This window comes from Schistocerca nitens, chromosome 2 (genome assembly GCF_023898315.1).
Source record: "Schistocerca nitens isolate TAMUIC-IGC-003100 chromosome 2, iqSchNite1.1, whole genome shotgun sequence".
Lineage (NCBI taxonomy): Eukaryota > Metazoa > Arthropoda > Insecta > Orthoptera > Acrididae > Schistocerca > Schistocerca nitens.
Window position 1 is genome coordinate 813,883,741 of NC_064615.1, and position 26,883 is coordinate 813,910,623.

The following is a 26,883-nucleotide window of genomic DNA, read 5'->3' on the forward strand; positions in this document are numbered from 1 at the left end:
CTAATACTGATTTATTGTTCATATACGTATTTTCCTTGAAATGAACGTGAAAGGCCTACCAGTTTTCGCTAGGTATTCTTTCGTACTGAAAGAGAAGAATTGTAATATGTCAATGTATGCAAAAGAGGAAAGACCATGGCCGACGAATGCCACTCCTTACTTCATTTGGAAGACTGGCTCTGCTTCAGCTGCTAAACCTTAACGACCGTGGGAAGGTGGATACAGCGGTTCCCGTCAGATCATCGAAGTTACACAGCGTCGGGCGAGGCCAGCACCTCCATGGGCTACTGCCCTGGTACGCCGCGCGTTTTTGACAATTTTCTCTTTCTTTTTATGGCAGAGGGGCCGGGAGGGGTGGTGGCGTAAAGCCCCTGATCACCAGTCTATGCGCCAATGTCCTGGAATTAATTCGAACCCTTTCATTAGATACACTTACACTGCATTCATACGTCGCGAAGAAAAGGTGCGTGCGGGCGCGAAGATCAGGAGAAACGTTTCCAATTAGGCGACTGAACCTGTCCTGCGAGGGATTCTAGCCATTCATGCCTTCGCAATTAGCACCAGTTAGTTTCCTGTTATGGCACATAGGACGTCCGTTAATAAATCATAAGATTTCAAATTTATCTCGTTTTTGCAGTGATGGGATGGGCAAGGTATTTCTGTGGTATCAGAATAACTTTTCAATCTTTTTGATAAAAATAACTTCTATACAACAAGAACTACAATAGTTACTTTAGGTCTTTCTCTTTTGTTTTCCGAATAAATGTGAAATTTGGCTCTTACAACATTTTCCATTTACATTCTCCAAATATTTCCTGTGTAATATTGCTTTAAAAACTTATAAAAGTCTTAAAATTCTAAGTTAAAATCAAGTACAACATTTTTAAATTACGGTAAGGAGTTCATCACGTCAGAATAGGTACCGGTATTACGTTAAAAGTACATGCAAATATTTACTTCGCAGAATGTAGTACATAACATCAACCAACTAACTAACTTCGTAGGTGTTACAGAGACTGAAGGTTGTTTAGGTACGTTTTCCATTTTGTCACAAAGGACACGTGGTCTGCTGTGGCTTAGCCTATTCACTGAAGTATCTGACAACAGAATAACAGTAGACTGTATGCACTGTACGTCTTGTTTGGGAAGAAACGTGTCCCATCCTCTCACAGTAGTTGCTCTTAACAACAGTAATGCTCAATATATTGTTCGTCCTGAAGCTTGCATGCAGTAATGCTTGGTCCTATCGCGGGTTTGTTTATTTCTGGTAGTTTTAGTTGTACGTTGATAGTAATACACAGCAGTTCGGATACGTTTAGCACAAAGGATATTTTTTGTTTTTACTTTAGTCATGTCACCAATAACAAACTCGAAATGAAGTAGTGAGGAGTCATATGAATTTTTACTTCTCGGTTAAATAGTAATTTTGTCCTGTGCTCTTCCATCTGTATGACATTTTATTTCTGGAATGAGGGTCATAAGGGAAAGAATGTACCAAGTCACGATGTGTATTCCAAAGCATCTGGGACGGGCTGACGGACACCGTGTGTAACCTCCTTTTTCAGGACAAAAACGTCTATCTTAATATTGGTTAACCCGAAATATGATGCGATATGAGTGAGAATATCCATAGTAAGTACGTACTGTTGGTTCTTTTAGATAATGGAATACTGTAACCAGTTCCTGGAAACTGGAAGAGTCCTTTCCAGTCCTTAAGGGGAAGTTTACTACCTTTTGGTTCAAAAAATCCATTTTTTAAATTGCATTTTTGTATCCATAAAAGTGTTTAGAATCCACCCCTGAAACGGTTTTTCCGAATACGGAACGGAAATGTTTGTTATTCGCAGTTGAACAAAAAAATGCACCTCCCTGAAATCGGCCTTTACATGGACAAGTTTTTTCTTTCGGTGGACTAGTTACTGTACTGGTGCTTGGGAGGTGACTGGGTGTTGTGTGCGGTCCTTAGGTTAGTTAGGTTTAAGTAGGTCTAAGTTCTAGAGGACTGATGACCATAGATGTTAAGTCCCATAGTGCTCGATCCATTTTTTTTTTTTTTTTTTTTTTTTTTTTTGCTTGGGAGGAACCACAAAATTCGAATGAAAGTTTGAACGCGTGTATTTGGAAGTTAGTCCCCATGCATTTGCATTCTGTTGCAAAGACTGTGGACATTGCGACTTTGCTAGCAGTGAGCAGCTTCAACGAAGGGTATTCAGCAATTCTGAGTACCATGACAACGCTAGAGTTCACCCTGGGACTCTATTCGGCGAAGTTCGCCAAGGATTCGGACGAGCGGCTCTGGAGCAGCGCAGGATGGCCCAGATCGAGCAGAACGCCCTCTGTCAGGAAGAGGAAGGACTAGTTTATGGACCCGCAATAGTAGATTGAACGTACGTTGCATAATATTGCATTTATATGTAGTCAAAACTACAAGCGCGTTTTTCTCGAAATGGTTTTTTTTATCGCGCGGTATGGTAACTTTAAATATACTGAACCGATTGGCATGATTCTTTGTTTCCGACGAAGATAACTAAATTGTCTAGGACTTATACCACAGCCGGCCGGAGTGGCCGTGCGGTTCTAGGCGCTACAGTCTGGAGCCGAGCGACCGCTACGGTCGCAGGTTCGAATCCTGCCTCGGGCATAGATGTGTGTGATGTCCTTAGGTTGGTTAGGTTTAATTAGTTCTAAGTTCTAGGCGACTGATGACCTCAGAAGTTAAGTCGCATAGTGCTCAGAGCCATTTGAACCATTTTTGAACTTATACCACTTTTATTCCGATCCATCAACTATAAATATTTTTACTTGGCCGACGAAGTTGAAAAATCCATGGAAAAACGCTATTTTTTTCAAATAGCCATCATTTTGTTTCCTATGGTATAAATAACCTAAGTGTGGTACAACTCCTAAAGAATCTTATGTTCTTCGCTAACGTCAAGTTTGATTTCAGACGAGCCGGCTGACCTGTGTCATAAAGAGCGTGGAGGTCTACATCGAAATTTTGTTTCGTTCTGACGTCTCTTCGCCTTTACTCTTCGACATTTCCGGTTGAAAAAATTCCAGTTTGTAGAGGAAATGCCAATAAACATTTTGACCAAATTTGACATTGATATCTATAACACATCCCGAGAAAAAAATTCTCAAAGAACATGCTTTTTTCGGGCCAAAGATAGTAAACCTCCCCTTAATAAAATAGCGCCGATTACGTCACCACAACACGCCACACGATCTGTATTTGTGCGTGCATTTGTTTGACATGAGAGGGTTCCCTGCATAGGAAATCATTACGAATGTTATGGCTGCCAGATGACGACTATTGGTGCCAGTTTTCATGAGCTCATCTCCATGACCTGAATTAGCTAATGGATCTGCAAATACGGTAGGATATCAATAATCTTCCCTATATTTCACCGCATATGCATCTCGTTATGCAGAATGGATTTATTAATAGGATCTGCATATATTGTTCTTTTGCAGCGTGATAATACACGCAGATGGATCGCACACTGCAGTTCTCAGCATTACAATAAATTAGAGGTTTTTAAACCATACTTCAAGCTAAATGTGATTACAAAAGTTTAGTACGCTATTGCTCTTGGTACCAGTAACCTGAGACTAGGCTTTAGAAAAGAATGAATCCTCAATTACATTTCAACGAAAACGTAACTGCAACGAAGAACGGGAAGCAATACCAACAACAAAATATTGTTGTGGTGTAATACGATTAGTGTGGCGTAACACTCACAAATAGGAAGAGCTCATCATGAAATCTCTTCAGGTAAGAATCTGAATGGTTCTGACACTTAAACGGCCATTAAAAATGAAACAACAGTAGGACATCCGCAGAAACAAATTTTATTGAAAGCAGCATGGAAAACACATTAATTGTGAGGTAAATATGTTCAGAAGCAACATTCTACCAAGAAATTTTTTTTTTAAATTGACTTTACTTGAAGAACAATACACATATCAGAAGGAAATTTTCACTCTGCAGCGGAGCGTGCGTTGATATGAAACTACCTCGCAGATTAGAACTACTGAGACTAGATTAGAACTACTGAAACTCGAACTCGGCACCAACGTCTTCAGCGGGCGAGTGTACTACCGAACGATCTACTTAGCATGACACAAGACCTCTTCTCACAGCTCTGATTCCGCCAATATCTCGTCTCATATCTGTCACACTTCACAGAAGTTCCTCTGCGAAACTTGCAGGATTAGCACTCTTGGAAGATAGGACATTGCGGAGACATGGCCTAGCCACAGCATGGGGGATGTTTGCAGAATGACGTTTTCACTCGGCAGTGGAATTTGCGCTAATATGGGAGGTAAAAATCTCTAGTTCGAGTCACGGTCTGGCACACAGTTTTAATCTGCCAGTTTCAATAGTCAGATCAGTTCGTAGAGGGAATTTGTGGTTAATTGTCTGTTTGTGACTGAAGTTATATTGTCGCTCATAGTACTTAGAAAATAGACGTATTGAAAACAGTCTTCTGAAAAATATTAGCACACATACTACTCGCAAACCTTGGTCAGAACCAGTTTTTGTGGGAGGAGTTGACATTCCCACTAGTTTCCTTGCTGTGAAAATAAGTTCGATATTCAGCCTACGAACAGATCTACTAAAGGGAGAACCTGTTTTCAATTGTATGGGTATCCTTTCCGTTACCACGTTTCGAAAAAAAAAAATATTTTGAAGAAGGGAATGTGAAATAGAATTGTGTACGCATGAGGTGGGGCACACAAGTATTCAATAAAGATATGGTACAGCTTCATACTCAGTCTCCGTAGACAACATAGTTCCACATTAACCATTTCACAATGGAACCACAGTTTGTTCAATAAATAGGAATAATGTGATTTAGTCAGTTGCTCCTGATATGAAAAATAAATTGTTTGGGAAAACGTAGCCGCCTTCGTCAATATTATTTGAGCATGCATTTAAGAAAAGCAATTCATGACCAGAAGCGTCCCAAATCCTACTTGATACAGAAACTAATTCTTGGTGAAAATCTCACACATCAGGAGATGATGAAATGGTAAATCGATAATCTCTGCACCATCCCGGAGAGCCGAGCGTGTTAAAGAGCCGCTTCGGCGATTCGGGCACGTTTCGCACGTCTGACTAGGCGAATACTGGACTGGCCTCGAAGTCCCGATTCAGTTGCACGATTCAAAAACGTTTAGATAACGTTCGCACACAGTTGGGGCACACATACCGCTTCTAGGTGCGTAACGGGGTGGCGACAGGAAGGGCATCCCTTAAATTACCCATGCCAATTCCGATGATAACAATTTCGACCCCGTGTAGATGCGAGATTAAAGAAAACAAGATTTGATAGAGCCAAGAGTTTCAGAAGAATTTGACAGAACAGCGGAAGATTTAAGTCAAAATAAGGAACCTGCAGTTGACGACGACCCTTTATTCACTCTAAGATAAAAAATTAATAATTGAAAAACAACACACCAAGAAGAAATTATCCGAATTGGACGGAAAGTGGTAGATGTGATTATATTTACAGACAAATAAATGATTATATTTTTTTAGAAAAACTGGACGCTGTATTCAAGTGAAAGAGCTTCACAAATTGAGCAAGTCAACAATGTTTTGGTCCATCTCTGGCCGTTATGCAAGCAGTTATTCCTCTTGGCACTGATTGACAGAGTTGTTCGATGTCCTTCTGAGGGATATTGTAAGAAATTCTGTCCAAATAGTGTGTTAGATAGTAAAAATCACAAACTGGTTAGAGAGCACTGCCCACAATGCTCTAAATATTCTCAACTGGGGAGAGATCCGGCGACATTACCGCTCAAGATAGGGTCTGGCAAGCACAAAGACAGGCAACAGAATTTCTCGCCGTCAACGAGTGGGCATTATCTCGTTGAAATGTAAGCCCAGGGTGGCTTACCACGAAGAGCAACAAAAAGGTGCGCGAAATGTCGCCAGGTTACCGCTGCTGTGTTAGGGTGCCGCGGATGACAAACAAAGGGAGCCTGCTATGAAACTAAATAGCACCCTAGACCATCACTCCTGTTTGTAGGGCCTTATGGAGGAGACATCCGGGTTGGTATCCCACCACTGCATGGGGTTCTCCAGAAACACTCAGTTCGAAGCGGGGCTCATTACTGAAGACATTTATACTCCAGTCCATAAGATTCCAGGCCGAATGTGCCCGACATCACTGGAAATGGCCGTGTCGGTGTACACAAGTCAATTTTAGTCGCCGCAAGGGATGCCGTTAGTTCAGACGCCTCTCTGTAAGCCACCTATTAATGGTCCTGAAGCATCAGTTGCATGTCGGATCGATGATAATGATGAACTCAGGGCTCTGAGTGCCTCTCTGACGAATGCTCGGTCTACTCGTACTGTCATCTGTCTTGGTCGATGGTTTCTTTCTTGGCTCTGTGTTCGGACATGGTGCAGCCATTCCTGTCAGCATCTTCGAATAGTGGCATCGCTCCTAGTCAAATGTCGAATGATTCGCCGATTATTCAAACCTGTATCTTCGAGCCCCACTGCGTATCCCCTCTCAAATGCTGAAATCTACGTATATTGTTCATGCGCCTGTCTGCGGGTATAGTTACTGTCCAACTGAGTATGTGGAATGCAATTCCACTATGAACCGGCAGTGTACCAGTGGACTGTTGGAGGTTTCATTAATGTTCACCTTGTATGTAGGTGTGGACAAGTTGTTACCCAAGGCAACGGTCAGAAATTGTGTTGTATAGAGTAGCACAGAACTGCAAAATTTCAATTGAACTCCCTCCGGCGTGCTGCTGGGTGGTGAGGCGACTCACTCTGTGGTTGAGGCGTCGGGCGGGCCCAGCCGGAAGTCGGTGAAGAGCAGGCGGACTCGCTGGCGGCCGCGGCCCACGAACTCGTAGCGGCAGCGGCTGGTGGCGGGGTAGGGCGCCGGGAACCGCGGCGACTGCACCAGCCCGCTCTGCCGCCCGTCGCTGTCCACCGTCACGTCGCAGGAGCGAGGGTCCGCCGAGCCTGCAACGCAACGCGCGTCTCGCTCAGTAACAGTGGCCCGCACCTCTACTCTAGGACCAGTCGCCTGCTCCAGAGGGGAGCTAATGGACTGGCTCACACAGATTTTCTTCATTCTCATATGATTTGGAAGTCAGTACGAAGAAACATAAGGAAAAAAATAAAAAGGCTCGACAAAAGCACGTTGATGATTAGAAAGGTATCAGCGTGCATTTAAGTACACTACTGGCCATTAAAATTGCTACACCAAGAAGAAATGCAGATGATAAACGGGTATTCATTGGACTTTCAAAATGCTACACCAAGAACAAATGCAGATGATAAACGGGTATTCATTGGACTAATATATTATACTAGAACTGACATGTGATTCCATTTTCACGCAATTTGGGTGCATAGATCCTGAGAAATCAAGACCCAGAACAACCAACTCTCGCCGTAATAACGACCTTCATACGCCTAGGCATTGAGTCAAACAGACCTTGGATGGCGTGTACAGGTACAGCTGCCCATGCAGCTTCAACAGGATATCACAGTTCATCAAGAGTAGTGACTGGCGTATTGTGACGAGCCAGTTGCTCGGCCACCATTGACCAGACGTTTTCAATTGGTGAGAGATCTGGAGAATGTGCTGGCCAGGGCAGCAGTCGAACATTTTCTGTATCCAGAAAGGCCCGTACAGGACCTGCAACATGCGGTCGTGCATTGTCCTGCTGAAATTTAGGGTTTCGCAGGGATGGAATGAAGGGTAGAGCCACGGGTCGTAACATATCTTAAATGTAACGTCCATTGTTCAAAGTGCCGTCAATGCGAACAAGAGGTGACCGAGACGTGTAACCAATGGCACCCCATACCATCACACCGGGTGATACGCCAGTATGGCTTTGACGAATACACGCTTCCAATGTGCGTTCACCGCGATGTCGCCAAACACGGATGCCACCATCATGATGCTATAAACAGAACCTTGATTCAACCGAAAAAAAAGACGTTTTGCCATTCTGGCACCCAGGTTCGCCGTCGAGTACACCATATGAGGCGCTCATGTCTGTGATGCAGCGTCAAGGGTAACCGCAGCCATGGTCTCCGAGCTGATAGTCCATGCTGCTGCAAACACCGTGGAACTGTTCGTGCAGATGGTTGTTGTTTTGCAGACGTCCCCATCTGTTGACTCAGGGATCGAGACGTGGCAGCACGATCCGTTACAGCGATGCGGATAAGATGCCTGTCATCTGGACTGCTAGTGATACGAGGCCGTTGGGATCCAGCACGGCGTTCCGTATTACCCTCCTAAACCCACCGATTCCATATTCTGCTAACAGATATTGGATCTCGCCCAACGCGAGCATCAATGTCGCGATACGATAAACCGCAATCGCGATAGGCTACAATCCGACCTTTACCAAAGTCGGAAACGTGATGGTACGCATTTATCGTCCTTACTCGAGGCAACACAACAACGTTTCACCAGGCAACGCCGTTCAACTGCTGTTTGTGTATGAGAAATCGGTTGGAAACTTTCCTCATGTCAGCACGTTGTAGGTGTCGCCACCGGCACCAAACTTGTATGAATGCTCTGAAAAGTTAATCATTTGCATATCACAGCATCTTCTTCCTGTTGGTTAAATTTCGCGTCTGTAGCACGTCATTTCGTGGTGTAGCACTTTTAATGGCCAGTGGTGTACAAAACTTTTCCAGCACATTAATACAATGACGGCAAAGAAAAAAAAAACGCATCAGCTATAAATAATTATTGTAGAGCAATGACACTTCAGGAAAGCATTTGTCTAGGTAACATATTTAAGTGATTAACACTGCATGATCACAGGTTAATGAAAGCGCGAGATAAGCCATTGCAAATCTGAAAGGCTTGTACAATAATAGCCACCAGCATCCTGAACGCAAGCATGCAAATGTGCTTGCGTTGTGTTGTACAGATTTCAGTCAGCGGGATGGAATTCCATTCCTGTAGAACTTGGTTGTTCAATTCCAGGACGGTTGGTGCTGTTTATTGATGATGGTGTCGTTGGTCAGTGATGTCCCTTATGTCCTCGAGTGGAGACAGATCTGGTGATGGAGCAAGCCAAGGAAACACATCGACACTCTGTAGAACACGTGTTACAACGGCGGTATATGGACGAGCATTATTCTGTTGGAAAACACCACCTGTAACACTGTTGATGAAAGGTAGAACAGATGGAGTCACCATACTGTCGTACAAATTTGCAGTCAGGTTGCGTGAGATAACCGTGAGAGTGCTCCTGCTGTCATACGAAATCATATCGTAGTTCCAGTGTGTCTTGCATGCAGACACAAACAAGGCCATCACTGTCACCTAGGCAGAGTAAGTTTTCATCAGAAATCACAACAGACCTCCACTACTGCTGCTAGAAATCACGTACGTTGGTTACATTCCTACCAAGTCTTTGTGAAATACTACAGGAGAAACGTTCAGTTTCTCGTAGCTCTGTCACACGACCTTGTTTAAACTCGGTGGGGTGTTGATAATGTCATCTTTATCGCCTTGAAGGCATTCTTTACTAACGTCAGCTCCTCACGTCCAATCTCAAACGTAACTAACGTTCACGACCGTTTCAGCTTTTATTTACAGCAAACGTGATTTGTATCGTCATAGTGACGTTACTAGCACCACTCTTATGCGACTGGCACGTATGTGAAGAGACACCATCTTTCCGCTGTAGAAACACACATATCAACTTTCATTTATGACGTATGAGTCCTTCTTGCTGCCGCGGTTTTTTCCGTTAGTCTATATTCGAGACAGACTAGTCGCCCACTAACCTTAAAACTTCGTTAAGTATGAATCAGTTCGTAAGGTATCACTGTAGTGCGAGATTTTGTCTATTTGCGACTTTTTATTTGTTAATGATCTGACGCTAGTGATCCAAGTGGGAATTCTTATCCTTTTTAGTTTTACTTAGCACCGACAAATGACGCCGCCGCTGTATCCAAGAGATAACGGAAGACCAAATGAGTGTAAGTGGAACAACATATCTGTCATCTTCCGTAAGATACCTGCATTTTGCTGTAATGCAGTGTGCTGATCTTTTATTTCATTGTTCTATGCAGACATGTGTGCTTCGTGAAACAGATGTCCCAGGTTTCAGTTCATCAGAAAATGGGAAGGAGAAACGTTGTGACACGAGTTAAGATTCGGTGGAAAGTCATTCTCTAATCAAGACACCGACAATACGAAAACAGCAAAACAAACATTAAAAAGCGTGCTCAGGTCGAATTCTATTACTGATACTGAACACATTTGATTTAAAAATTCGTATTTCTAGATCTTCACGACCCTACAAGGTTTTAGATACGTCAGGACAAAGCTTTATCGAACTAAAGAATGCCCCAAGAAACTTCATGACTGTGGTCCATGAAATAAGATGGATGAGCTTTTTATTCTCAGAATAACTACAGCGATACCCTCCGCTGGGAGAAATACGCGATACTGAAACGAAGACTCACTGTCCATCAAGTGATATCAGCAGAATTTGCATGCTTGTCTTCTGTATTACTCTTGAGTGGAAAAAAAGATATAGTTCTGCAGAATTTTAGGGCTGTTCTCAATGATGGAAAAATATGACTCGTTAGGCCGCGCTGTACTCCTCTAGAAACTTCTTCAGTGCTCGGTGTTCGATCCCTCCGCTGGCATCTGTTTCAGGACTCCACTGGTGTCACTGGATGATGTTGTCTGAGTTACGCAATGCGTCCTAACAACTCACAATGTTTTAGCGTCAAGTAGAAAGGAGCAAAGACGTCGTAACACAATGCCATGTTTTAAAATAACATTTTAATAAAACACGTATGGATATATTTTTTGTCAAACAAAATTCGCTTGATGAGGATAATGTATCCGCTTTTTTATTCTACATCTACATCTACATCCATACTCCGCAAGCCACCTGACGGTGTGTGGCGGAGGGTACCCTGAGTACCTCTATCGGTTCTCCCTTCTATTCCAGTCTCGTATTGTTCGTGGAAAGAAGGATTGTCGGTATGCTTCTGTGTGGGCTCTAATCTCTCTGATTTTATCCTCATGGTCTCTTCGTGAGATATACGTAGGAGGGAGCAATATACTGCTTGACTCTTCGGTGAGGGTATGTTCTCGAAACTTTAACAAAAGCCCGTACCGAGCTACTGAGCGTCTCTCCTGCAGAGTCTTCCACTGGAGTTTATCTATCATCTTCGTAACGCTTTCACGATTACTAAATGATCCTGTAACGAAGCGCGCTGCTCTCCGTTCGGTCTTCTCTATCTCTTCTATCAACCCTATCTGGTACGGATCCCACACTGCTGAGCAGTATTCAAGCAGTGGGCGAACAAGCGTACTGTAACCTACTTCCTTTGTTTTCGGATTGCATTTCCTTAGGATTCTTCCAATGAATCTCAGTCTGGCATCTACTTTACCGACGATCAACTTTACATGATCATTCCATTTTAAATCACTCCAAATGCGTACTCCCAGATAATTTATGGAATTAACTGCTTCCAGTTGCTGACCTGCTATATTGTAGCTAAATGATAAGGGACCTCTCTGTCTATGTATTCGCAGTACATTACACTTGTCTACATTGAGATTCAATTGCCATTCCCTGCACCATGCGTCAATTCGCTGAAGATCCTCCTGCACTTCAGTACAATTTTCCATTGTTACAACCTCTCGATACACCACAGCATCATCTGCAAAAAGCCTCAGTGAACTTCCGATGTCATCCACCAGGTCATTTATGTATATTGTGAATAGCAACGGTCCTATGACATTACCCTGCGGCACACCTGAAATCACTCTTACTTCGGAAGACTTCTCTCCATTGAGAATGACATGCAGCATTCTGTTATCTAGGAACTCCTCAATCCAATCACACAATTGGTTTCATAGTCCATATGCTCTTACTTTGTTCATTAAACGACTGTGGGGAACTGTTTCGAACGCCTTGCGGAAGTCAAGAAACACGGTATCTACCTGTAAACCCGTGTCTATGGCCCTCTGAGTCTCGTGGACGAATAGCGCGAGCTGGGTTTCGCACGACCGTCTTTTTCGAAACCCATGCTGATTCCTACAGAGTAGAGTTCTAGTCTCCAGAAAAGTCATTATACTCAATACGTGTTCCAAAATTCTACAACTGATCGACGCCAGAGATATAGGTCTATAGTTCTGCACATCTGTTCGACGTCCCTTCTTGAAAACGGGGATGACTTGCGCCCTTTTCCGATCCTTTGGAACGCTACGCTCTTCCAGAGGCCTACGGTACACCGCTGCAAGAAGGGGGGGCAAGTTCCTTCGCGTACTCTGTCCAGCGGCCTTTCCTCTTTTGAGCGATTTTAATTGTTTCTCTATCCCTCTGTCGTCTATTTCGATATCTACCATTTTGTCATCTGCACGACAATCTAGAGAAGGAACTACAGTGCAGTCTTCCTCTGTGAAACAGCTTTGGAAAAAGGCATTTAGTATTTCGGCTTTTAGTCTGTCATCCTCTGTTTCAGTACCATTTTGGTCACAGAGTGTCTGGACATTTTGTTTTGATCCACCTACCGCTTTGACATAAGACCAAAATTTCTTAGGATTTTCTGCCAAGTCAGTACATAGAACTTTACTTTGGAATTCATTGAACGCCTCTCGCATAGCCCTCCTCACACTACATTTGGCTTCGCGTAATTTTTGTTTGTCTGCAAGGCTTTGGCTATGTTTATGTTTGCTATGAAGTTCCCTTTGCTTCCGCAGCAGTTTTCTAACTCGGTTGTTGTACCACGGTGGCTCTTTTCCATCTCTTACGACCTTGCTTGGCACATACTCATCTAACGCATATTGTAAGATGGTTTGAACTTTGTCCACTGATCCTCAACACTACCTGTACTTGAGACAAAACTTTTGTGTTGAGCCGTCAGGTACTCTGTAATCTGCTTTTTGTCACTTTTGCTAAACAGAAAAATCTTCCTACCTTTTTTAATATTTCTATTTACGGCTGAAATCATCGATGCCGTAACCGCTTTATGATCGCTGATTCCCTGTTTCGCGTTAACTGTTTCAAATAGTTCGGGTCTGTTTGTCACCAGAAGGTCTAATATGTTATCGCCATGAGTCGGTTCTCTGCTTAACTGCTCAAGGTAGTTTTCAGATAAAGCACTTAAAAAATTTCACTGGATTCTTTGTCCCTGCCACCCGTTATGAACGTTTGAGTCTCCCAGTATATAACCGGCAAATTAAAATCTCCACCCAGAACTATAACATGGCCGGGAAATCTAATCGAAATATTTTCCAAATTATCCTTCAGGTGCTCAGCCACAACAGCTGCTGTGCCAGGGGGCCTATAGAGACATCCAATTACCATGTCTGAGCCTGCTTTAACCGTGACCTTCACCCAAAAGAAAAGGTTCCATGCTACGCTTGAATTTTTGAGGAATTTTTGATACCATTCTGAATATGAGAGGTTCCATGCACTCTTTTGCATGTCGCCGCACATTTTCGTCAATTTTATTAATGTTTTATGTCACTGCGCGGTGGCAACAGGTCGACTAACGTCATTGTAACGAGAGTATTTGTTCTGAGAGCTCAAAATACTTTTCACTTGATTCCTATGCATGTTGGGTTACTTTCCTGGGTGGCCTGTGCAAGGTGAGCACCGGTGGTCGCGGCACACTGCGTTTCCGGTTGGGGGCTGCACTTCTGTGAATACTGAGACGCTCGTACTTCAGTGGAACGACTGACGTCGGTCGAGTTTCTCCTATTGTATTCAGAGCGAAACGACCTGCGAGAAGTCTGTCGCCGCAGTTTATGTGTTTACCGTTACGGCACGTCGGGAACTAAGACTGCTGGCGACGAGTGACTGCACTGTCCTCATGATTCTGAGAATACTTGTGGACCGTGCCCTACTGGGCGCAACTGTCTGGCGCCGAATAATCGGTGGTCTAGGCATGTTGTTTTCGTAGCCGGTCAAACGGCAAGTTCAGTACTCTCAGCTGAATAGCAGAGGCATGATTGGTCAACTTAAACTGAGGCTAGTTGACGTCATAAAGCCCTGCTCGAAATTGGAGGGAACGGTCGCTATTGGTGCGAATGATGTTCTGAGACAGTATGGGGGAATTTTGGAATCGGCACTGAATGCTGATTTGCGGTTTTCGAGAGAAGTAGGGAGTTGAGCAATGTTGGCTTCACTCTTGCGTTGCTCGGGCGCATGGGATTCGGGATCTGATATTCGTCGAAGTCGGACGGTCTTGCGACTTAGTCGCACTTTTTTGGCAGAACTTATTCTCGGACAGGGGTTGAAACAGAGTTTCTATTCAGCAGAAGTCAGCGACGCTACCTACCGACGACGTGCTGCAGATTTCAGGGTTGGTAAAGTATTTTGCGGCTCCGGCATTGTAGGACTTATCAGTTTTATACTGAAGTCCTCAACAGCATGCGCGCTGTCTTTGCAACAAGTCCACCTTGATTGTTTCTCCATGAGATCCCATTTGAGCTCTCACTGCTAATCGCGGCACTGCAATACCGTCGGGAGAGTAATATTTGATTCATTAGGACTTCCTGTCATTATCTTCAATCCATTGCATCACAGAGTATGCACAAAATAGGATCACTGTCACAAAATAGCGGTGTATTGATGTTGATTCTGTACAGTCTAGACCGGAAGCATCCATATCCTAATCCAGTCCTACAGATGGTGAAAATGTAGGTCATGGGGTGTTTTGGAAATTTTCTGTTTGAAACCACTTCTTGGAATGGTAGACTGTACTTCCGACTACAGCGTTCTCCGAACCGAACGGACATGAAGAATTACACGTTTCCGTCGCTCTCTATTGTGACCGATGCAGCTAATTCAGAAGCATTTTCATGTCTAAGCAGAACCATAATTAGCTATAACTGATCAAATGTTGCAATTTAACTACCAAATTTGTATGACATCACGTATGTTTCAAGCAACTAGGGCCTATGTTTTGTAATGATACACACATCAGAACTCCTTAAGATACACGTTGACTGTGGATCTTGTATCACAGACCCAGTCCCTTTGACTGTTCAGAGATGTCACTAAACCCACCGAAGATGTAAATAACCATTCACAAAAAATTATTCAAATAGCTCTGAGCACTATGGGACTTAACATCTGAGGTCATCAGTCCCCTAGAACATAGAACTACTTAAGCCTAACTAAGGACATCACACACATCCACGCCCGAGGCAGGAATCGAACCTGCGACCTTAGCGGTCGCGCGATTCCAGACTGGAGAGCCTAGAACCGCTCAGCCACACCGGCCGGCAACCATTCACAAGCAGCGTCTATTAGACGGAGGGGGTCAGACAGCCGATCAGTTCCAGTCATTCCACCAGGAAGGAGGTACACGGCTCGTGTTGTCTATAGTTCAACCATGCCGAGAAGGTCAATACCGTGGTTAGATCGCGTCCGCATTGTTACTTTGCTCCAGGAAGGGCTCTCAACAAGAGAAGTGACCAGGCGTCTCGGAGTGAACCAAAGCAATGTTGCTTGGACATGGAGAAGATACAGAGAGACACGAGCTGTCGATGACACACCTCGCTTAGGTCGCCCAAGGGCTGCTACTGCTGTGGATGACTGCAACCTATGGATTATGCCTCGGAGGAACCCTGACAGCAAAGCCACCATTTTGAATAATGCTTTTCGTTCAGCCACAGGACGTCGTGTGACGACTCAAACTGCGCGCAATAGGCCGCATGATGCGCAGCTTCATTCCCGAGCCGGCCGGAGTGGCCGAGCGGTTCTAGGCGCTACAGTCTGGAAGCGCGCGCCCGCTACGGTCGCAGGTTCGAATCCTGCCTCGGGCTTGGATGTGTGTGATGTCCTTAGGTTAGTTAGGTTTGAGTAGTTCTAAGTTCTAGGGGACTGATGGCCTCAGATGTTAAGTCCCATAGTGCTCAGAGCCATTTTTTTTTAGTCCCGACGTCCATGGCGATGACCATCTTTCCAACCACGACAACATGCAGCGCGGTACAGATGGGTCCAGTATCAAGTCGAATGGACCACTCAGGAATGGCATCACGTTCTCTTCACCGATGAGCGTTGCATATGCATTCAACCAGACAATCGTCAGAGACGTATTTGGAGGCAATCCGGTCAGGCGCAACGCCTGAGACCCAGTGTCCAGCGATTGCAGCAAGGTGGCATTATGTTGGGCCGACGTACGCCGCTGGTGGCCATGGAAGGCACCGTAACGGCTGTACGATACGTGAATGTCATTCTCCGACCGATAGTGCAACGATATCTGCAGCATATTGACGAGGCATTCGTCTTCATGGACGACAATTCGCGCCCCCTTCGGGCATATCTTGTGATTGACTTCCTTCAGGATAACGATTTCACTCGACTAGAGTGGCCAGCATGGTCTTGAGACATGAATCCTATGCCTGGGACAGAAGGAAAATAGTTGTTTATGGACGACGTGACCCAGCAAGCAGTCTAAGGCCTCTATACCTAATAGCCGTTCAGGAGTGCGACAGTCTGGACTAACAGTGACTTGATGAACTTGTGGTCGGTATACCATGACTAATGCAGGCATGCATCAATGCAAGAGGACGTGCTACTGGGTATTAGAGGTACCGGTGTGTACAGCAATCTGCACCACCACTTCTGAAGGTCTCGCTGTATGGTGGTACAACATGAAATGTGTGGTTTTCATGAGCAATAAAAAATGGCGGAAATGAAGCTTATGTTGACCTCTATTCCAATTTTTCTGTACAGGTTTCGGATCTCTGGGAACCGAGGTGATGCAAATTTTTTTCTGAAGTGCTCAATTAAAAGAGAAGAAAATTTGGGATAGTGTAGCGCATGATTTAAGAAGAGCGCACGCCAAAACTAGTACGACGTATTCCGTTGTAAACCTTCTCAAGTAATACAAACAGTAGCAGTGGAGGCCTTCAGAGGTGCGCCGCAAGTACCATAACAGGCGAAGATAGTGTATCCGAAAATGTGTCATAGATGCTGAGATACTTCAATGATAATCGTATTAATAATTGCAATGTTGTTCTCACGAAACCCTAGTGCGTAAATTTTGAAAGTGAAATTTGGAGCAGGCTTTACAATGATTCCACAAGTTAGAGTAGTGCCGTACATCTATAACTATAGAAATTATATTTTTTCTGAAAGAAGTATTGGAATATTATTCATACTAAATAATGGTTATACTCTACGCAATAGAATTATGAAGCTCGATGTCATAAGAATTTGTATCTTTGATGCTTTATTTACATTTTTTCCACCCCCATCACTTTGGTCGTTTACATCTTTGGAAGGTACCAAGGCACGTGAAATTGTAGAGTGTATAAAATCATTTTGGTTAAAAATTTTTTAGTTAGATCGTAAATGGTTATAAACTAGAACTTGTTCAAGACACTCACCTAGTTTGTGAAAGTATCTGTAAACTTGTTTCATTCTAAAATCAGCTGCCCGGTCCAAAGTCATACTATAAGTGTTTATTCACTTTCATCTTTGTGTTACAGAACTGATGCTTTATCTTTCGGTTGTCATCCATATAGGTGCATTACATTGAAGTACTCATCTTTAGTCGAAAGCACCTATATTTTTAATATGATAATGCAATATTATTTCCTGTTCACCACTGAATTTTCTCGAAAAATAAGTTCTTGTTTTCTAAAGCAGGTTTCATGGCATCTTGAAACTGAATATTTGTCACTCGCTCCGTTGATCGTCGTTTCAAGATGTCTGACTTTCTCTACGACTATATTTGTGTTATTTTCATACCATTTATGTCCCAACTTCTCAATACGTGCAAAAAATATTTTCGTAATTGTGAATGTGATCAGACCCCAGGTGCACAATGCATTCGTGACAATGAAAATTTGTGCTTGACCGGGACTCGAACCCGGATTTCCCGCTTTATGCCTGCGGCCACTTTAACCGCCTCGGAGGTCTCAGCACGCCCCCAAGACCGACCCAAATTTCCATACGTCACCATGTGCCTACGTCCTATACTCGCACAACTGCTGTGATTATAGTACAGGGAGAGACTTACAAGTATTGTCACAACATCGTCTTGACATGAAATACCACATTGCAGTGCCTGTGTTTTTACGAAGTACTCTGAAGTGTCCTTCAGACATGCGTGCATGTGGTGGTTACAGCGACCGCTAACGTAAAGCGGGAATTTGGAGTTCGAGTCCGGGTCGGAAGAGATTTCCATTGTAAGCCATATATTGTACAGCTGGTACCTGATTATGTTCCTAGTTGGGAATACATATCTTGTATTTCATACAGCTGTCGACAGTAGCAATGCCTGTTCCCTTAGACATGCATCCATGTCTGAAGGACGTTGCAGAATACATCGCAAGAACACAGGCACTGCAGTATAATAGTTCTTCGTAGGTGTCGGTTAAAATTAAATAAATAAATAAAAATTAAAACTGTCAGTTTCTGTGCAGTCTGTTGTCTTGAGGAGAAACAGAAATTTCTTCGGCACTTGCAACCAGAACGTATCACCGTGATTGTTAAACACTCCCATTATAATTGTTTGAGCTTGGCACTGTTACCGCCTAAAATATGGAGAATAATATAAAGTACAATGAAATAATAAAACAATAAAATTACAATGAAAACATAATGTTACTTGATTGCAAACACACATCAACACTCCAAAATTAAGTTTGAGCACTGAAATACTCATTAGGAACAGACAACTTGTTGTCGCTACGAAACGCACAGTTATTTTCATCAAAATCGCGTGAATAGTATTTTTCTCCATGTTTCACGCTGCAATGGCGCTTTAGATGCTCCCGCTACCCCTAGCGTATAGAAACCTTGTCCGACATAATCCACTATCCGATACTACCTGACCTTCCCTTGTATGTTGGGAATAAAAGAGATTCAGTCACATAAACACATATACAAGCTATCATTTTTTCCCTCTGAGACATGAATATAGTATGATACAGAATGACTAGAACAATTCACATGGCTCTGAGCAATGCTTTGCAGATTAAATGAAGTTCGCAGTGGTCGTTTACTACAGTAAATAGCTTCACGGATCGTATTCTGAAAGCAGCCCATGTGCTGGGTTTTCGTATATACCATGGGGCTTTTTTGATGTTGGTTTCCGTGATACTAAATCATTTCCAGCGCTCTCCATTACTGTTTGGATCTCACTCGGATCTATGCGCACGTAAGGTCATTACAGGACTTCCTGTTCTCGGCGGCTTTTCTGGTGTTCGGGGGAGATCGGTTCTTGCAGAGAGCGCTGGACGCGAAGCCGTTTATCTGCGCGGAGTGCTGGGCAGGCGCGCAGTCTGTTTCGAAATCGGGCGCCAGACGTCAGGCTATTAGCCGAGGCGGGATTTCCATTAGGGGCTGCGAGCGGCCGCGTCCATACCGATGAGCGCGCTGCGCCGCGGCACCCCGTAAACTCGCCCCTCCCTGTCTTACACCCTCTGTCCCGCTCTCGTGTCTCCAAGTCCCTGTCTCTATCTATTTAATTGCGTATCCGTGTGTGTGTGTGTGTGTGTGTGTGTGTGTGTGTGTGTGTGTTTGTGGGTGTTTGCTACTGAGTACGGGATTGATTTTAAGCTCATCTAAATGCAGCGTACGGTCTAGGTGAATAACGGTGCTGCACTGTTGCTTTGTGTCAGTCGAGGTCCTAGAAATCCAGACTCGTGAGCACTTACACACATCAGCACTTCACGAACGGCACTTCATATGTCGTAGGAACCCATTTTAGCGATGTTAGGACAGAGGCGTGTCTAATAACTACTTGTGGTATATATTCATTTGCCTTGAAGCATAATGATTTGCTTACTAACTGGAGTTCGTCCAGATTGTGATATATTCAAATAAAAGTAGAAAAGAAAGAAATAAAACAACGTACACTGAGTACACTTCCGCTCACCATGTGACTGAAATGTCTCGGTAATTCCTTGAAGCCAGTGTCACCGCTGCCTTAAATTTTGTCTGATTATGCTCTATTGACAGAAAGCGCTAACAACATTAAAGTTAAAAGAAGGGGGGTTGAGACTGGCTTATATTTCAGTCGAGACATAGAAATAATTGTTTTTCGATAAATATTACGTCTATAGTTGGTAATAAAGTAAGTTGAAACTCGGAGATGGTAGGCCGCGCGGGGTAGCCGCGCGGTCTCAGGCGTCTTGTCGCGGTATGGGCAGCTACCCCCGTCGGAGGTTCGAGGCCTCCCGCGGGCATGAGTCTGTGTGTTGTCCTTAGCGTAGGTTACGTTAGGTTACATTAAGTAGTGCGTAAGCTTAGGGACCGACGACCTCAGCAGTTTGGTCCCATAAGACTTTATGACAAATTTCCATTTCGGAGATGGTGGTTTCTATATTCTGTTATTATTCACTTGACTTTTGCTGGTTTCGTGATGTGTCGTTATCTTGTAAAATTCTGCAGATGATACGTAGAATACAAGTACAGCGCGAGATATGTGAATCTGAAAGACAATCTGAAGAAGAAAAGGAGGTAGATCTCTATAGACCTTGTGAATCTGAATGAAATCATTTTGTATATTCCACTGCTAGGTTTTGTAACATTTTAACAAAAATGAAATCGATGGTTCAGTTGTCTGTGTAAGCCCTATCTTCGGGACGAGTTCTGTTTGCAGTGTTACAAACTAAAGCGGCGTAATATCCCTAATAATTTCGTTAAAAAAGAAAATATTTTTCTTCTAAAAATCCGTACTGTAAGTTAATGAAGAGCGCATTTTCTGAAACAAATGAAAGCTTTAGTGTAGTTCGGTAAAGTCGAAGTTTTACATTGAGTAGTTGAGATTTTATGTATGGAGGAAGTTGAAATTAGTTACAATCAGATAGCGACCATGACGGGTGAATAGTTTACTTTGTGAAGGATATACAGTGCCTGATGAAAAAGTGGCAAAGTTGAAAGTCGATGTAAATTCCTGTGCGTACAAACCATTGGCAGATATGTAAATTTTGAGAGCTGAAATTCTCTTTGACAAATGGGACGGCACAGGAGTGAATTTGTGTTATTCGCATTTAACGGTGCTGCCAAGCCTGGTAGGGTGCATAAGGGACTTGAACACCGCCGTATGTTGAAGAATCAATGTGAAAGGCACGGAAACGCCACGTATTGGTGCAAAGCAGCGTTATCAGCAACTGACAGACATTGAGAGGGACCGCATGGACGATTTCCGTTTGGCCGGCTGGTAGAATCGTGCAACATCCAGATTTGTGGGACATTCACATGTGACAGTGGCTCGTTGTTAGACTACTTGTAAACATGAGGCCAGGCATTCTCACCTTCAGTGTTCCAGTCGAGCATGTCTCACTACCAAAAATATTGTTGCACCAAGCATATTGTTACCCGTTCACGTCTGTACCTGCCATCCAGAAACAAGTATTCCCGGCCCACTGAAACATGTCACTTCAAGGTCACTCCCCAAGCGCCGTAGACTTGGTAGTACAACTAACAAACAAGTGAGGAACGGGAGGCGCCTCGTCTTCTGAACCAATAACAGCACCGACACTACCACGTTGCCGGCTTCCGTGTAAACATTGTATGTTAGTGCGCGAACGCCTGCTGTTGTGTTGTGTAACCGCCTCGACTACTGTTGTTTGTTAAACAATGTCACCAAAACGATGTCGTTCACCAAGCAACAGTCCGTTGGACCGTGGAGTGCCATTAAATAATCAGGCTTTGGAATTGCTACGGGGAACGCGGGGGTTTTACGAGCAAGAAAAAGAATTTGTTTCTGTTCATGGGCATGCGTCGATTCCTACCGATAAAGTTTTAGGGAGTACCTCGAAAGCTTTAGGACTCAGTGAAAGAACAGATATAAGGTAAGGGGTGCTAATTCAAGACTTACAAGACACTGAAGTAAACAGTGTGGAAGAAAGCCCTTGTGGAAGAAACAGTGTGTTTTTAGGTACTCCGGGAAAGAAAAAAAGTAGCCTATTGATGTTACAGATATTGATTCTTTCCAATCCGATGCAATTCGTCGGCACATATACGGATACTATAAAAGGAAAGAATACCTCACAATAGAGAAGTTGCTAATTTCTTTAAAAGAAAGTGAACTTTCCTCAGGCGGGAAAATGTCACTTAAGATGATATTAAAAAGTATAGGCTTCCGTTTAAAAAAGTTAGATGGACGAAAACTGTTACTATACAAAGCTCATACAATTTTCTTACACAAAATTGTGGGAAAGGACATACACTCAGTCTTATGGTTAGACGAAACCTGGGTCAACGCTGGAGAATCAATCGAGAAATGCTGGACAAATGATACTCCAAATAGCAGCGGTCATCAGCGAACAGGAAGAGAATCCCGATTAATTGTGGCCCATGCAGGATCTTCAAACGGCTTTGTGCCTGAAGGACTTCTAGTTTTTCGATCGAAAAAAACCGGTGACTATCATGAGGATATGGACCACCCATTGTTTCTACAGTGGTTTAAAAATTTGTTGCTCCAGTTTAGTGTTCCGACAGTTTTTTGTGATGGACAATGCACCGTACCATTCCGTGATTTTAGATAAAACTCCGACCACTAGTGACCGTAAAGAAGCTATGGCGCAGTGGTTGCAGGCGAGAGACATTGCTGCGGACATGAGACTGACAAAGCTGCTGTTACACTCGCTGGTGAAACAAAATAAGCCTGTGACGCCTAAATACGTCGTAGATGAAATTCCAAGCGAACAGGGTCACTTGCTAATTAGGCTACCGTCTTATCACTGGCATTTTAATCCAATTGAATTGGTTTTGAGTGAAGTCAAGGCGTACATTAGAAGTAACAACCAGACTTTTACTATAACAGAAGTGGAAAGACTGCTACGCGAAGGTCTTGCTACTGTAGACGCTACCTCATAGAGCGAAAAAAGTAGACCATGTTGCTAAACTGATAAAAGAAGCACAGACTATAGATGGCATTATAAATGAAAACGAACAATTAATGATTTCTCTTAATGATGATGATGACGAAGACAACGGTTTTGGCACCGATTCCGATGATAGTGAAGGACAACTGGATAGAATTGCGGCATTGACATCGTAAATTGGTGAGTGTAAATGTATACAGAATTAATTCTTTTTCTCTCTGCAATTGGGTAGGCTATGCATGTTTTGCTTTATTTCTTTCTATGAGTGCGGATAGCGTGTTATTTGGTATGCTTAGATTTACTTTATTATACGACTTTTGCATGCAGCTATTACTGTAACGATTTGGAACGTCTTTTCATAGATATTGTCATTAACTTCAGGTGTTTTTATTTCCCGGTTTCATATACTATCAAAAGCTTAGTCTCCGTCGTCATTCTCTCCATTGTTAGAAAAACGTACTTTGTTCCACTTACGTATAAACGTTGATTGCAGCTTACATTTTACAAAAGGTACTTCGGAGTTGTGGGCGTGTGCGGTGGCAGCTAATGCAGCCTCGCAATCGTAGTGTTGCGAACCGCACACGAGATGTCGTGTTTCACCGGCCCGGGTATAATGGAGTCCATGCAACGTTCGGCGTCGTCCCGCACCGTTGATAGGAAGATAGTTGCTGCTCGTGTAGGGAATTATCGTCTCACCTATAGGCTGCCGTTAGCACCACAACACAAACGTAAGCGTTTGGAGTGGTTCCGTAACCAGGAAGCATGGATTGCTGATGAACGGCGTCGTATTATGTTCAGTGATGAATCGCAATTCTGCCCTGCACCAGTCGACCATCGACGACGAGTATGGCAGCGAACTGAGAGGAAGTCACACTGTTCCAGTGTTTTGGAGAGGCAAAGCGGACTTAACTCTTGACGTCATGCTGTGGGGGGCCGTTGGGTATGACTTTAGGTCACGGCTGGTAGTAACAACTATATGGCTCTGACAACTTTCACACTCGCTTGATTTCTTCCATGCAACAATATCGTGGTGCTACTTTTTTTTTTTGTCATCAGTCTACTGACTGGTTTGATGCGGCCCGCCACGAAATCCTTTCCTGTGCTAACCTCTTCATCTCAGAGTAGCACTTGCAACCTACGTCCTCAATTATTTGATTGACGTATTCCAATCTCTGTCATCCTCTACAGTTTTTGCCCTCTACAGCTCCCTCTAGTACCATGGAAGTCATTCCCTCATGTCTTAGCATATGTCCTATCATCCTGTCCCTTCTCCTTATCAGTATTTCCACATATTCCTTTCCTCTCCGATTCTGCGTAGAACCTCCTCATTCCTTACCTTATCAGTCCACCTAATTTTCAACATTCGTCTATAGCACCACATCTCAAATGCTTCGATTCTCTTCTGTTTCGGTTTTCCCACAGTCCATATTTCACTACCATACAATGCTGTACTCCAGACGTATATCCTCAGAAATTTCTTCCTCAAATTAAGGCCGGTATTTGATATTAGTAGACTTCTCTTGGCCAGAAATGCCTTTTTTGCCATAGTGAGTCTGCTTTTGATGTCCTCCGTGCTCCGTCCGTCATTGGTTATTTTACTGCCTAGGTAGCAGAATTCCTTAACTTCATTGACTTCGTGACCATCAATCCCGATGTTAAGTTTCTCGCTTTTCTCATTTCTACTACTTCTCATTACCTTCGTCTTTCTCCGATTTACTCTCAAACCATACTGTGTACTCATTAGACTGTTCATTCCGTTCAGCAGATCATTTAATTCTTCTTCACTTTCACTCAGGATAGCAATGTCATCAGCGAATCGTATCATTGATATCCTTTCACCTTGTATTTTAATTCCACTCCTGAACCTTTCTTTTATTTCCATCATTGATTCCTCGATGTACAGATTGAATAGTAGGGGCGAAAGACTACAGCCTTGTCTTACACCCTTCTTAATACGAGCACTTCGTTCTTGATCGTCCACTCTTATTATTCCCTCTTGGTTGTTGTACATATTGTATATGACCCGTCTCTCCCTATAGCTTACCCCTACTTTTTTCAGAATCTCGAACAGCATGCACCATTTTATAGTGTCGAACGCTTTTTCAAGGTCGACAAATCCTATGAAAGTGTTTTGATTTTTCTTTAGCCTTGCTTCCATTATTAGCCGTAACGTCAGAATTGCCTCTCTCGTCCCTTTACTTTTCCTAAAGCTCATTCACACATGGCATCTGTCTATGAATTGTCGGTATCATGTTGAGCTACTCCTATGGCCAGTAAGATTCCCCGGTCTGGCACCCGTAGAAGATGCATGGTACCAGATCGGACATCGGTTCTGTCTCAGCGCCAATATCCAAGATGTAATGGACCAGTTGCAACACTTGTGGGCCAGTATGCCTCAGGAGAGGAGACTACGGCTTTGTGGCACCTTTCCCAAACGAATCAGAGCATGCTTCCTGGCCAGAGGGTGAAACGTCATACTGATTAAGCTGGCTCGCACTACAATGATGTTTGTAAATTTGACACGATTTTATAATCACAAAAATAAAACCATATGCCCTCTCAACCCATGAAGATAGATTTCCATTGCTCCTCCTCTTCTCGGCGGTGAATATTTTTTATCAGGCGGTGTACATTTAGCATGTACAGCGAAACAGTTACCGATGTGAGCATACGTTATTAACGTTCAGAAAAGCGAACAAGACCATGCATATTGGATACGTATAGCGAATAAATTTTACTATAGAAATACCAAACAGCCACTCAGTTGCAAAAAGGAAGGTTTATTAAAACCCCTTTACTATTTTTTGAACGTTTATAAAAACATCTTCGAAAAAAGTTTTACTGCTGCGGCAGTCGTGTTGTCCACATAAATATACCGCTAAATATGTTAAGCACATCAACTTTATTCCAGTACTCATGCAAAAAAAAATCTACATACGCTTTGAAATCAATAAACGCAGAACAAAACATTGTTTTCTTTCCGCTTCACTGCCCCAGAAACAAATTAAAAACAGTTCCAATCAACCGGTTGCGGCCAAGGTTTCAGGTGGTTCTTCTTTTTTGTAAGGAAAAGCTCACTGAGTTTCGGATGTAACTAGTTGACAATGAGCGGCACTTAACATAATTAATATTACCCACATATTGCGCAGCTAAACATTGGTCTATGGCTACTATCATCAACAACCAGTCTCTACAACAAGCTACTATCAAGTAACTGCTGCGCTTCCCCAGAATAACAAGGTACTTTCCCTGTTCAAATGACGAACCAATTCAGTCACGCTCATAGCGTAATAAAACGAGTTGAGCTTCTTTATAACAATGACTCTTTCTGCATAGAATTAACATATGAAAATGGATCTCGCCTTTATAGAACACATTTACACACCCAGCATGCTATCAAACAACGAGCAAAACAAGTTGCTCTATAACCTCGAACCTTCCATGCATATATAACTTTTTAACCAATCCACCCAGTGCACCGCTTGTTGTACACTGCAATGGATGCAGCCGTCGCCTACTCAAGCTCGTGTTCCTCTTGAAATGTAGAAGCTCCATTGTGTGCCTTCACTGAACTCGTCGTTCTCTGGCCTCGGGAAAAGACACCACTTGCTCGATCGTGTTGTCTACGCATCGGCCGCCCTCCGCCCTGCCCGTTAGCCATGTCCCATTCACAGCTCCTCTGCGAGCCAGCTTGGAGAGCCAGCTTCTCATTCTTGGCCATGCAGCAAAAGACTCCCATTCCGTTCGTCACTGCTCCATCTCGGCCACAGTGGTGCTGGCGGTATGACGCCAGTGAGACGCGCCATCAATTATGACTCTATGCCCGTGGGCAAAACGAATGTGCTGATTGACAGGAGTACAAAAGGAGGAATATATGATTACATACACCGACGGAAAAAATTGCATCATCAGAAATGTAGAGTATTTAAACCCCGGGAATACACTTGTTTAGGTAACGTATTTAAGTGATTAATATCGCAAAATGTTCAAAAGTGTGTGAAATCTTATGGGACTTAACTGCTAAGGTCATCAGTCCCTAAGCTTATACACT

At 43.4% G+C, this 26,883-nt stretch overlaps 1 protein-coding gene across 1 annotated transcript in view; it reads right to left on the bottom strand.

Annotated features, from left to right (window-relative positions):
* LOC126234651 (suppressor of lurcher protein 1-like) overlaps window positions 1-26,883 on the bottom strand; it is a 652,665-nt gene that overhangs the window by 73,315 nt on the left and 552,467 nt on the right. Inside the window, exon 9 of the mRNA XM_049943382.1 lies at window positions 6,796-6,994. Coding sequence (XP_049799339.1) covers window positions 6,796-6,994 — 199 coding nt within the window. The remainder of the gene's footprint in view (window positions 1-6,795; window positions 6,995-26,883) is intronic.